The sequence below is a fragment of the Plecotus auritus genome (assembly GCF_963455305.1).
Source record: "Plecotus auritus genome assembly, chromosome: 4".
NCBI lineage: Eukaryota > Metazoa > Chordata > Mammalia > Chiroptera > Vespertilionidae > Plecotus > Plecotus auritus.
Window position 1 is genome coordinate 149,753,380 of NC_137775.1, and position 12,896 is coordinate 149,766,275.

The 12,896-nt window shown below is 41.7% G+C and overlaps 1 protein-coding gene across 3 annotated transcripts in view; it reads left to right on the forward strand.

The window, feature by feature from the left end:
* PUS7 (pseudouridine synthase 7) overlaps positions 1-12,896 on the forward strand; it is a 52,926-nt gene that overhangs the window by 16,872 nt on the left and 23,158 nt on the right. The window contains exons 5-8 of one of the 3 annotated variants that reach the window (XM_080666327.1): positions 261-405; positions 6,910-6,927; positions 8,307-8,418; positions 10,504-10,581. In XM_080666327.1, the coding sequence (XP_080522453.1) occupies positions 261-405; positions 6,910-6,927; positions 8,307-8,418; positions 10,504-10,581 (353 nt within the window). Of the gene's footprint in view, positions 1-260; positions 418-6,909; positions 6,928-8,306; positions 8,419-10,503; positions 10,582-12,896 lie in introns of all 3 variants that reach the window. The other 2 variants (XM_080666328.1, XM_080666329.1) reach the window with 2 other exon arrangements.

Consider the following 12,896-nt stretch of genomic DNA (forward strand, 5'->3'; position numbering starts at 1 on the left):
CCCTGAAATGTTTGTCCAGCAGAGTCCCTGAGGGAGCGTCTGCAAAGTGCTTGGCACAGTGCCTGGTATATGGACATGCTCCATTAATAGGCTCATTGCGCTTGCATGTTGTGAAGCTCTAAAAGATTTCTGAAATCACACCCATGTACTTTTGTTATTTCACATAGTTAATAAGATGAGTAGTGTTTTTACTCATTCATTCGTATAATTTCTCTATTTAATGTTTGTTAAATTTGTAATATTATCTATGTTTTTAATAGGTTGTTGAGGACACCAAAGAGAAAAGAACAGTCATCCATCAAGCAATTAAGTCTCTGTTTCCAGGATTAGAGACAAAAACAGAGGATAGAGAGGGGAAGAAATATATTGTAGCCTACCATGCAGCTGGGAAAAAGGCTCTGGCAAGTAAGTATGTGAGTGACCTGGCATTTCTCCTGCCTGGCGAGCCCCAAAGGCAGGTCCACTCCTCCTCTACTTTGCTGTTGTTCAAAGAAGGATATTGATCATGTCACTTCTTCAAAGGGGGTGGATAATATCATTTCAGATGCTGGAGCAATCCTATAGAATGTCTGTCTGATAGGGGGCATTAGGTCGTTTATGTGAGAAAAGAATTGCTGAAATTACAGTGGTGCCTGAGAGAGGTCTTAGGAATTTGATCTGTCCCCTGAAGAGCAGAGTGGGCTGAGTGGCAATTCAAGAAGAAAATGAAAGGCTATTGCTCACTCTGTGTTCTTAATGGAGAGAAGAAAGCTTTCAGGTGAACAGAAAATGCTTGTCACCTATCCTAGAAGTATATTTTTGGCAAAATTCTTATATTGAAAGAGCTGCTGGCTTTCCAACTGTATTTTCTTCACTCACATAGAAAAACCACAGAATAATAATAAAAGAAAAACCACGGGATATATAGAAAAGCACCCCTTTGCCTAACCCCATCTTTCATTGTGTATCATTCATTTGAAATGGGTGTGTTTTCAGTGAATCTCTGATATTTATGTTATGACTAGAGGCTTGGTGCACGACTTTCATGCACTGGGCGGCGGTGGGGGGGGGAGGGGAGGGATGCAAGGGTCCTTAGCCCAGCCTGCACCCTCTGGCAGTCCGGGAGCCCTCAGGGGATGTCGGACTGAAGGCTTAGGCCCACTCCCTGCACATCCCTCAGGGGTCCTTAGCGCTGCCACAGAGGCGGGAGAGACTCCCACCACTGCCGCTGGCCTGAACCTGTCTCAGGGCTTCTGGCTGAGGGGCACTCCCCCTGTGGGAGCTCACTGACCACCAGGGGGCAGCTCCTGCGTTGAGCGTCTACCCCCTGGTGGTCAGTGTGCGTCATAGTGACCAGTTGTTACACCATTTGGTTGATTTGCCTATTAGCCTTTTATCATATAGGATGTGTTTTCTACAGCCATGAAAATTTCTACTTGTATATGACCTTAAGAAATAGTAGATAGTTACAATTTTTTTAAAATATATTTTATTGATTTTTTACAGAGAGGAAGGGAGAGGGATAGAGAGTTAGGAACATGGATGAGAGAGAAACATCTATCAGCTGCCTCCTGCACACCTCCTACTGGGGATGTGCCCACAATCAAGGTACATGCCCTTGACCGGAATTGAACCTGGGACCTTTCAGTCCACAGGCCGACGCTCCATCCACTGAGCCAAACCGGTTAGGGGAGCAGTTACAATTTTAATGAAAATTACAGTAAGAAAAAGTTATTTCCTCGCCCTCCTCCCCTATTAGTAATGGCCCCTATTAGTGGAGTTACTTGTAGATATATTTGTTAGAACAAAACTCCAAGACCAAATTTTTAAAAAAGACTGTTCAAAGCATTAATGCTTGGTCATATTTCCTTAGGTTAATGCTGTGAATGTAGGAAATCTTTATGGTTTTTAACTATGGTTCTAGCGAAGTGAGAGGATATAAGACAAATGGGCAGAAATTAGGTTTAGCTGTGCCTGAGAAAATAATATAGTGAAATCGCTAAGTATGGATGGTAACAGAAATGAGAAACCTCGAGCAGTTGGGGAGAAGAAAAAGGAGATTGGAGGCCACTTCTCAGTGGATGCCAAAAGGAAAAGTGAGATCAAATGTTCCAAAGCTACTTACCGTTACTAAGTACTTCCAATTCCACAAACTAATGGTGTGGTTAGTATATGTTACTTTGATGTCTGAGTCAATAGTACAAAATATTACCTAGTGGTCTTTCTTCAGCCAGAATTGTTCAAGAGAATTCAGCCCAGTGGAATATGGTCTGAGTGACTTTTTTTCCATCCTCCCAAGGTTAGCTTGTAGCTGGTAACTATTCTAGATGGAGAGAAGAGAAGGTGACTTGCTTCATGCAGACAAATGCCTTGGAACCCAGGTTGAGAAGGGCTGCTAGGGAGACGTTCCTTACGGAGAGGCAGTCCATGTTGGTCAGCCACCCTCTTGCAAAGGCAAGAAGAAAAGTCAGGGTCTTGTTCTGCTGAGTGTGGTCATGAGGAAGCAAATTGGAAAAGGTAAAACCTTGTTTCTTCGACTGGGTACCTCTTGATAGTGATCATTATTTCTTAGAGGATGCTTGTGATCTTCAAGGAGGGGAGTTAGGGTATTTAAGGCCACAGTGGCCGCCATTGCAGTTTTCTCACCCTTCCTTCTCGAGTGAGTGGTACCAGGTCACTCAGGTTCTGTCTTTATCTACATTTTCTGTGCTTTATGCCACACCCACCATTCTTTTTATTTTCCCCAAAGAAATTCCCTTAAAAATTTCTAAGTGAGATGCTGAGCTCTGTGTGATATACACCACCCCTCCCCATCTTCCTTTGCACACCTTCAGTAAAATAATGGGCTTTTCACTTTAAAAAGAAGCACGAAGGCAGGTTAGATTGCATCACTGCTTGCACCTCCCAGGCTTGAGGTGTTGTGGCATTTAGTGAAGGGTGGATGAGAGGTCTCCCTCTGAGCTCTCCTCCCCTATCTCCTCATGGACCCAGACAGGCACTTGAGAGCCTGCATTCATCTCTTACAGATCTAGATCCCCACCCGAGAATGAGAGTGGCTTAAAGTAATCACCATTGGAAAGGCAGGGAGAGTTGGTATCCAGCGACTATTGTTCATGCCCCTGCAAATAGAACCTGATACCAATGAGAACTTCTCCTCCTGGGCCACCCTGCCTAGCATTTGAATTAATTAGCTTTTATTTATTTTATTTTTTAAATATATTTTTATTCATTTCATAGAGGAAGGAAGAGGGAGAGATAGAAACATCAATGATGAGAGAGAATCATTGATTGACTGCCTCCTGCATGCTCCCCACTGGGGATTGAGCCCACAACCTGGACATGTGCCCTTGACCGGAATCAAACCTGGGACCTTTTAGTCTGCAGGTCGACGCTCTATCCACTGAGCCAAACTGGCTAGGGCTGAATTAATTAGCTTTTATTTTTTATTTTATTTTTTTTCAAAATATATTTTATTGATATTTTACAGAGAGGAAGGGAGAGGGATAGAGAGCTAGAAACATCGATGAGAGAGAAACATCGATCAGCTGCCTCCTGCACACCTCCTACTGGGGATGTGCCCGCAACCAAGGTACATGCCCTTGACCGGAATCGAACCCGGGACCCTTCAGTCTGCAGGCCGACGCTCTATCCACTGAGCCAAACCGGTTTCGGCTGAATTAATTAGCTTTTAAATCTTCATTGCAAATCTACATTTATAATGTTTTTAGAGTCCATTTACTACCAAACCCTGATATACATTCTTATTGTTTTCTCAAATAGAGCATGCATCCTAAAACATAGGCATAGTGGGTTCTGAATCATGGTGCCCAAATGTCACCAACTACTCAAGTTAGACGTCCAGTCTGATAGACAAGGCACATGGATGTACGTATCAGAGCATACATATAGTATTTTTCTGAAAACATGTAATTATTAATAAACCATCTAATCGGGTAAATTGATATATGTTTTGGGATAGATCATGTACGTTACAAATACCTCTAAGAACTTCTTTTTAAAGACTTAAGTGAAAATAAACAAAAACAAAATTCTGCCAGGTGATATGTAGAGGTTCTCCATCCCTGGCGGATACCTGGGCTAGGAATCCACAGAGACTCAGGAGGGAGAGCCAGGTGGATGAAAAGGAAACTCTGGGAGAGACTGATGTGATGGCATTCCAGTAGCCAGAGTGGTTAGCAGTGGAAACATTGCAGGTAGGTCCAGCAGGACAGAACTCTGAAACATGTCCGCCAGGATTTAGCAACATGGAAATTATTGGTGCCTGCCAGAGCAGTTTCAGTGGAATAAGGGTGGAAACCAGTTTACACAGTAGGTTGAGTGGAAGGCAGTAAATACAGACTGCTTTTTCAAATAAGCTCTCTAGAGGAGGAGAAAGGAAAGGAACGTGGTTAAGGAGAGGGAGACGTAGGATTGACTTTTAAAGGGGAAGAGCCCTGACCGTGTTGATAAGAGCCAGTGCCGAGGGAGGGTGGAAATTCCGGGAGGAGGGTGGTCCTGGAGCTGGATCCCTGAGGAAGCTGAAAGGCTGGCGTGCAGGGGTGCAGCACCGGACATGGCCTTGAATAAGAAGGAAAGAATGTTCTGCATGCTACCCCATCCTGTCATCTTTCTTGAGCTACAAACGTTTTTTTTCTTCCTTATTCATGAGGGTCTCTGTCCAGGGTTCATGAATCTTCCTGAACATTTCTTTTGTTTGGTTTCTATTCCTACTAGACTAGGGCTGCCATATCAGACCATCAGAAAACTGCTTCCTGTTTTCTCAGCCTGAGGCTGCTTTGCATTAACATTTTAAATTAGAATGTCTCAAAAATTCTGAAAGTTATTTTAAATTCACTTAAATTGTAAAGCTATACATGTGCTATTTAGCATTCTAAGGATTTGGGGTTTTATAAAGTTAACAAACTACCCAGAAATAAGTTGATACTCATAGATTTTCTGTTAATCAATGCATATGCTTACTATTTTGTATACCGAGTGCACTTAGAAAAAGAATCTTTGCATCTGGTATTTGCAGAGGAGGTAATTGTATGCATGCTCAGTGCTTGGATTTGCTAATAAAAGATGCATGCTCATCCTGGCCAGTGTGTTCAGTGGTTAGAGTGTCAGCCTATGCACCAAAGGTGTCGGGTTCGACTCCCCGTCAAGGGTACATACCTGGCGAGTTTGCTCCTCCCCACCCCATCCCCTTGGGGCGAGCATGGGAGGCAACCAGTGGATGTGTCTCTCACATGCATGTTTCTCTCTCTCCCCCTCCCTCCCGCTCTTCCACTCTCTGGAAAGCAGTGGGAAAAAGTATCCTCAGGTGGGATTAACAAAACAAAAAAAAGGTACATGCTTGTGAGCCAAAACTCATATTCAGTTGTCATGTTTCTCTTAAGGTATTACAGCATTTAGTTTTTCAGTCTTCTGGCTTCATTTATTTTTTGCCATTTTTGGTTTATTGTGAATGTACTACCGAAGGGGTAGTTAAGGAAAAATGTAGCTACACTACTTCATCAACTTTTACCACAAATATATTTTTAACTTTTTATTATGGGCATTTTCAGATATGCACATAAATGAAGGAGGTGGTATATTAACCCCATTGTACCCATCAACCGTCTTCAAGATTATTAACATTCTGTTGTTTTTGTTTGATCTATTCCTCCAACATTTTTTTTCCTCATTGGAGTGTTTTAAAGAAAATTCTGCATAGTACTTTATTTCACTCATAAATACTTCAGTATGTATCTAACAGATAAGGACTAAAACTATAAAACCATTATCACATCCAACAAAATCAACAAGTTCTTATTATCTAATACCCAATGCATGTTCAGTTTTTCCCTGGTCATCTCAAAAGTGTCTTTTACATACAGATGGCTTGTTCAAATAATGATATGAACAAGGTAAGAACATTTCATTCAATGAATCTCTTAAATCATCTCTTAAATCTCTTTGAATCTATTGGCTTAAGAACTGTTTTCCATAATAATTTTACATTTTTTTCAAATAAAAAAATATTTATAACTCACTACAAGAAACTCATAGAACACAAAGCAAAACAATAATTACTTGCAGTTTCACCACCAAATGTTAATCACAAAGAGCATTTCGGTACATGTCCTCCCATATTTAAGAACACAGATCTCTAGGTGGGAAAGCATTTTGCAACCAGTCTTTTTTTTTTTTTTTTAGTATATTTTTATTGATTTCAGAGAGGAAGGGAGAGAGTGAGAGAGACAGAAACATCAATGATGAGAGAGAATCACCAATCAGCCGCCTCCTGCACTCCCCCAACTGGGGATCAAGCCTGCAACCTGGGCATGTGCCCTTAACCAGAATTGAACCCGGGACCCTTCAATCCGCAGGCCGACGCTCTATCCACTGAGCCAAACCAGCTAGAGCTTCTTTTTTTTTTTTCCCAATTAATTTTAGAGACAGAAAGGAAGCAGAGAGAGAAAGAGAAAGAAACATCAATTTTTTGTTCCACTTATTTATGCATTCATTGATTCTTGTATGTGCTCTGACTGGGAATCGAACCACAACCTTGGCATAATAGGCTGACACTCTAACCAACTGAGCTCCCCAGCCAGGGCCTTATATCCAGTCTTAAACCTTTTGCTACTTCTGGTGGGTAGAGACAGTGCAGCTTTGAGGATGAGCTGACATACCATTGTGAGGGGATTGAGACAGGGAGGCTTGTACCTGTAGGTGAGTTTTCTGCTTGTTCACTGTTTGCCTCTGCGACATTCCATTGTTAATGTCTACATGGCTGTTATCCCACCACATTCTACCAGGTGCTGTCGAAGTCCTTGGTAGAAACTTTCCATGCGATCATTTGCATGTTCACCTCTAAAGCACTTTAGTATTATTTATTATAAATTAAACATTGCTCTCTTGTGCTCTTTATGCTGTGCATTTGGACAGAGGTCAGAACTGCAGCAGGTAAGAGCGGATGGTGTTTCATGTAGATAAAATGAAATGCCACTGATTTTTGTCACAAGTGCCAAGTGTAGACAACTTTGCTTAACTGTAGTGATCTGGAAGGAAAACCAAAATAATATTCCCATTTACAATTTTCTGAGGATGAGTTGTGAGGAATTCACACCAAGAGCCAAAGAAATACTTGTAATACTTTTCTGTCCAAGGCGGAAAAGACATTCATATTTATCAGAAAGGAAAAGCAATTCACTAAGAATTTGTGCTCTGGCAGTTTTCCCAGATGGTTTATTGATTCTTTTGTTCTTTACATTTTAGCTTTAGTACTGGAAGTTTCTTAGGTTTCTGAAGATGGATGCATGAATTCATGCTAACGGATGATTTTAGGGACAAAGACAAAGGAACATTTTTAAAAGCAGGCTCTTTTCTAGGGATTGTGTGAAATACTTTTTCACAGTTTTTCTTTTAGAGTGACAGACATTGAGTAAATTAGATGTGTTCAATTAACAACTGCAGCTGTGTGTCACCTGAGACTCACGGATATTCTTGTATGTCTGGGAAGTGCAGTTGTGATTTACGTATTTTTCCCAAAGTGTTGATTTTTTAAAATAACCTTTGGGCAGCTTACGTCTAAATCTTAATATTGCTTAAACATGTGCCTATATTATAGGATAATTAAAATGTTATATAAAAGAAGTTTTAAAAATCAGGTTCTCCAAAGTCTTGAAATGTTTATTTCCAAAAAGCCGAGCAAGCGAAGTAACAGTAGCTCAAAAGTTAACATTTTAACCTGGCTTAATTTTTAACATTTCCTTTTCCCCAAGAATGGCAATTAGGTCTTAAATGCCAGCTGCTCTCTCTGTAAACCATCCAGTTTTAGCTATTTTGTGATGGAAGTGGCCTTTGGAAAATCTAAATGTGTCATTGAGGCAACTCCTCACAAGCTTCATCCCCATCCCGTCTAAGGCATTCAGCCTGTATGTGTGCACACCCAGGGATGAGAAGCAAGACTGTGGAATTCGACATGATGGGTTTCCCTCTGGACTGCATGCGTTCCAGAGAGTCTGTCGGCCCACCTGTCGTACATGTGCTTTAAAGTAACTGCTGTGTGAAGATTGTTGGTTAGTCTTAGTCACCTGTCACACCACCTGCATTCAGCTTTTGATTTTAAATATGAACAGATAATGTTAGTATCCAGTCACAAAAAGTTTAATACTTAGAGTCCACACAGCTGTAACCACTTAACCTGCACTTCTTGTCAGGCTAGATCCGATTTCTCACTTAAAGGTTCTCCAGCGAACAATGAACTTACAGGGTTTCATAAGGAAAAAACTCAGATAACTTTTATTGCAGTGTCTATAACATTTAATTCTTTTGTTTTTAAGATCCAAGAAAACATTCTTGGCCAAAATCTAGGGGAAGCTACTGCCACTTTGTACTGTACAAGGAGAACAAAGACACCATGGATGCTATTAATGTACTGTCCAAATACTTAAGGTTCGTATCTTGTTCTTGTGCCCATACAGAATCAAAACATGGACATTTATTTTCTTCTTTCCATGCTAATAAGAAAGGAGTGGGAAAATAGGCAAACAGATAGCAACTATGCCTCCCAATTACAGTTTCCTTACACAGTAGGTGAATTAATTTTTTTAAATCTCCCTGCATATTGCCAATGATTCAAGATGAAAATTCTTTAAGTAACTAGTTCACACGTAGTAGAGAGGAACCAGTCTGCTCAGCTGAACATAAGGGTTAACTTTCTTCCCTGAAGCCTACACTTGGATGGGGCTGCAGAGGTTTGTCTCACTAAACTGTAAGGCGATTGAAAGCCCAAGACCAGTCGGATTTCCTCATAGGAATGCAGATACTCTGAGGATGGGCCAGGTGCTGAAGGATTTGATTTTATTTTGTAAGAAATAGGTACAGGCACACAGCAAATCTCTTTGCAATACAGTTTTGCTTTCTAATATATGTTTAACCCAGTTTAAACAAGGTCGGTCGTGTGTGAACTTGTGGCTGCCATAACAAAATACCACAGCCTTAGACGAATTTTCTCACCATTCTGGAGGTCAGTCAAGGTGGGATAGGTGTGGGTTTTTTCTCCCTGGCAGGTGGCCACCTTTCTGTGTCCTCACATGGGCTCTTCTGTGCCGTCGTGTCCTCGGAGTTTCAGTGTGTGTCCAGATTTCCTCCTCTTACTGGGACACCAGTCAGATTGGATGAAGGCCCACCCTATGGCCTCATTTTAACTTAATCACGTCTTTAAAGGTTCGGTCTTCAAATGCATCAAGAAGTACCTGGAGCCGAAACCAGTTTGGCTCAGTGGATAGAGCGTCAGCCTGCGGACTGAAGGGTCCCGGGTTCGATTCTGGTCAAGGGCATGTACCTTGGTTGCGGGCACATCTCCAGTGGGAGTTGTGCAGGAGGCAGCTGATCGATGTTTCTCTCTCATCGATGTTTCTAACTCTCTATCCCTCTCCCTTCCTCTCTGTAAAAAATTAATAAAATATATTAAAAAAAAAAAAAAAAAAAAAAAGAAGTACCTGGAGGCAGGGCTGCATCATAGGAATTTGGGGGGAACCTCGCTCAGCCCAGGACACAGTACTCTATCAAGCAACGTTTTATCTCACTCTAGTTGCTAGCTCTCTGGGAGAGAGTGGTGGTGCCTTGTCTGCACCTGAGCCCGGGAGAATAGACACGGCACCACAAGGGAGGGGAGGCGGTCTGGAGGACTTCCTCTGAGATCTGGGTGAGGATTGCTCAGAGTTCGAGAAATTCTTCCTGTTTTTCTCCGGTTAGTGTGGAGCAGTGTTTATAACATACGTTTTAGTAAACTAGCTTACCTATAGCTTCATTGCAAAACTGTTCAGATCCCAGCTTTAGCATTTGGCTTTTTTTTTAAAAAAAATATATATTTTATTGATATTTTACAGAGAGGAAGGGAGAGGGATAGAGAGCTAGAAACACCGATGAGAGAGAAACATCGATCAGCTGCCTCCTGCACACCCCCCACCGGGGACGCGCCCGCAACCAAGGTACATGCCCTTGACCGGAATCGAACCCGGGACCCTTCAGTCCGCAGGCCGACGCTCTATCCACTGAGCCAAACCGGTTTCGGCAGCATTTGGCTTTTTAATACAAAGAAATTGCATGTCTATTCAGAAAGTTCACATCATCATTGACTTTTTTTTAAAATTGAAGATACAAAGTTTTCAAAGTGGCACATTATATACCTAGAATGAGTTTTTCTTCACCTTCACAGCTTTGTAGTGTAATGCACTGCATATGATTAATAGGAACTGCATTATTTCTTTTCTTGTTACTGGCCAGCTAAGTCTTTAAACAGTATGCTACTTATTTAGCGCCACAGACATTTTAAGTCAAGCACTGCTAGGGGGTTGTTCAGGCATCATTTACTTTCTCATGTTGCCTATTATGTTTTCCTGGGTACATTTTTAATTGTATCTCCTTATTCTCTTAATCTATTAGGATTTTAAATATATTTTGAATCTTAAGTTATGAAAAATATGATTTCTTACTGGTATACTACTTCAGATGGTTTTGTTTCTGTCTTTCCAGAGTCAAGCCAAACATATTCTCCTACATGGGAACCAAAGATAAAAGGGCCATTACTGTCCAAGAGATTGCTGTTCTCAAGTAAGTAGAGAGCACATATTGGGGTTCACATTGCAAAATCCTAGCACCACCTTTCAGAAGCCTCAAATTTGCTTTGTGGGGTGTCTCTCTTCAGTATTTAGATGGTGTCTCTACCTATTCAAAAGTTGTTTTTCTGTTTATTTTCTTGCTTGCTTGTCTGTATTTCCCAAAGTTTTTATAGCACACAGGTATTATTTGTGTGATGTTACAGGATTTTTGTGGTAGATCCATGAGGATAGTGCATCTTTCTCTCTCTCTTGTTCATTCATTATTAAAAACTAGAGGCCCGGTGCTCGAAATTTGTGCACTCGGGCGGTGGGGGTGGGGTCCCTCAGCCCAGCCTGTGCCCTCTTGCAGTCGGGGAGCCCTTGGGGGATATCCGACTGCCTGATCTGGCAGTCGGACATCCTTAGCACTGCCGCGGAGGCGGGAGAGGCTTCCGCCACCACCACTGCGCTCGCCAGCCATGAGCCCGACTTTTGGCTGAGAGGTGCTCCCCCTGTGGGAGCGCGCTGACCACCAGGGGGCAGCTCCTGCCTTGAGCGTCTGCCCCCTGCTGGTCAGTGCGCATCATAGCGACTCGTCGACTGATCGTTCTGGTCGTTCCGCCGTTTGGTCACTGGGCTTTTATTATATAGGATTAAAAATAAGACATCTGTGCTGGCTGTCCCCACTTAAAATAAATACTTATATTTACTTGTAATTCCCCTATCTTTTCATAATGAATTTGACATGGCATCTCCTCTTTACCTGACAATCTGGCTTCTTTCCCATCACTTTTCTGATTCATTAGAACCAGGGATTGGGCTCCTGGTTGCATCATTATGGATTCTCCCGTCCTTTTTCCCCGTCCTGGGGACAGTGGTATGCTATGGCAGTAAAGCAGAGTGAGAGCGTGTTCTCTCCATGACAGTGGTGTGTGCAGATGTGATGTGTTTGAGAGAGCAGGAGGAAACACTTGAAATGGTGGTGCTGCTACCTTCCTGCCTAATTTTTTCCTCCTGTGACACATGGAATGTGGTCATCTGTTGAGAGTGAAGAGGGCAGGAGTGGGGAAGGGAACTTGAGAAGAGTGTGAAGATTTGGAACAGCCTCTGCAGGAAATGGGCCAGGGCTGCCAGGAACTCTGCAGAATGGGTGAGCGACAGGGGCCTGAGAGCTCAGGCTGCCCATACTCTGTGGATGTGGGACACCGGGGCTTGTTGCCTTCTCTTTGCTATCTAAAGTATTGTTGTAGTCAAGGCCTGTTCTTTCTGGCTGGCTCTGTGAATTTTTCACCTAAATTAAAATTTAAGTTGGTTAGTTTTGTTTTCAACACAGAAGAAGTCAGGTGGAAATGAAAGTTCTGCCATAATCGTACTCCCTCAGAGATTGCTTTGTTCATAACTTGGCATATTTTCTCTCATAAGCCAAAATATTTATATAAAGTGTGTTCCTTTTTTGTGAATAATAAATGATGCATCTCTTTCCCTGTTAATAAAATCATTATATTACATAGGAAAAGATATTTAAATATATGAACATATCCTAATTTATGAACGATTACTTTGTTTCTGAATGTTTATATTGTTTCCCATTTCTTGCTATCATAAGCAATTTCATGACAGACATATTGATAGCTGAATTTTGGCACATACCTGTAATAACTTCATTAAGATAAACTTAGCAGTGGAATTACCGATTTTTTTTCCTTTTAATCTTTATTGTTGAAAGTATTACATAGGTCCTCCTTTTTCCCCCATTAACCTTTTCCAGCCCGCTCCTGTTCCCCCTCGAATTACTGATTTTTTAAAGTGTTTTTTTTTTTTGTTAATTGATTTTAGAGGGAGAGGGGGAGAGAGAGGGAGAAATATTGATGTGAGAAACATCAATCTGCGGCCTCCTGCACTCTCCTTACTGGGGATCAAGTCTGAAACCCTGGGCATGTTCCCTGACCAGGAATCAAACTGGTGACTTTTAGGTGCAAGGGACTATGCTCTACCATCTGAGCCACACCGGCTGGGGCAGTGGAATTACTGATTTAAAGGGAATGTGAAATTCTAGGTTTTCAATAGCAAATCCTAATTGCTCTGTAGAAAGGTGGTACCTATCTTCATTCTGCTTCTCCAGAATTCTCCACATTGGTTCTTTAGACCAAGCATGTGTTATGACATTTTTAAAAGTCATTTGCTAATTTGAAAGTCAAAAAAAAGGCACCTCATTATTTATATTGCATTATATGCTGTGAAATTTTTGAATATTTGAAGAGTGAAGGTATTTATTTTCTTCTTGGTCAGCCACCAGGTGTCACACTTCATCACAAGGCTGATCTGTCT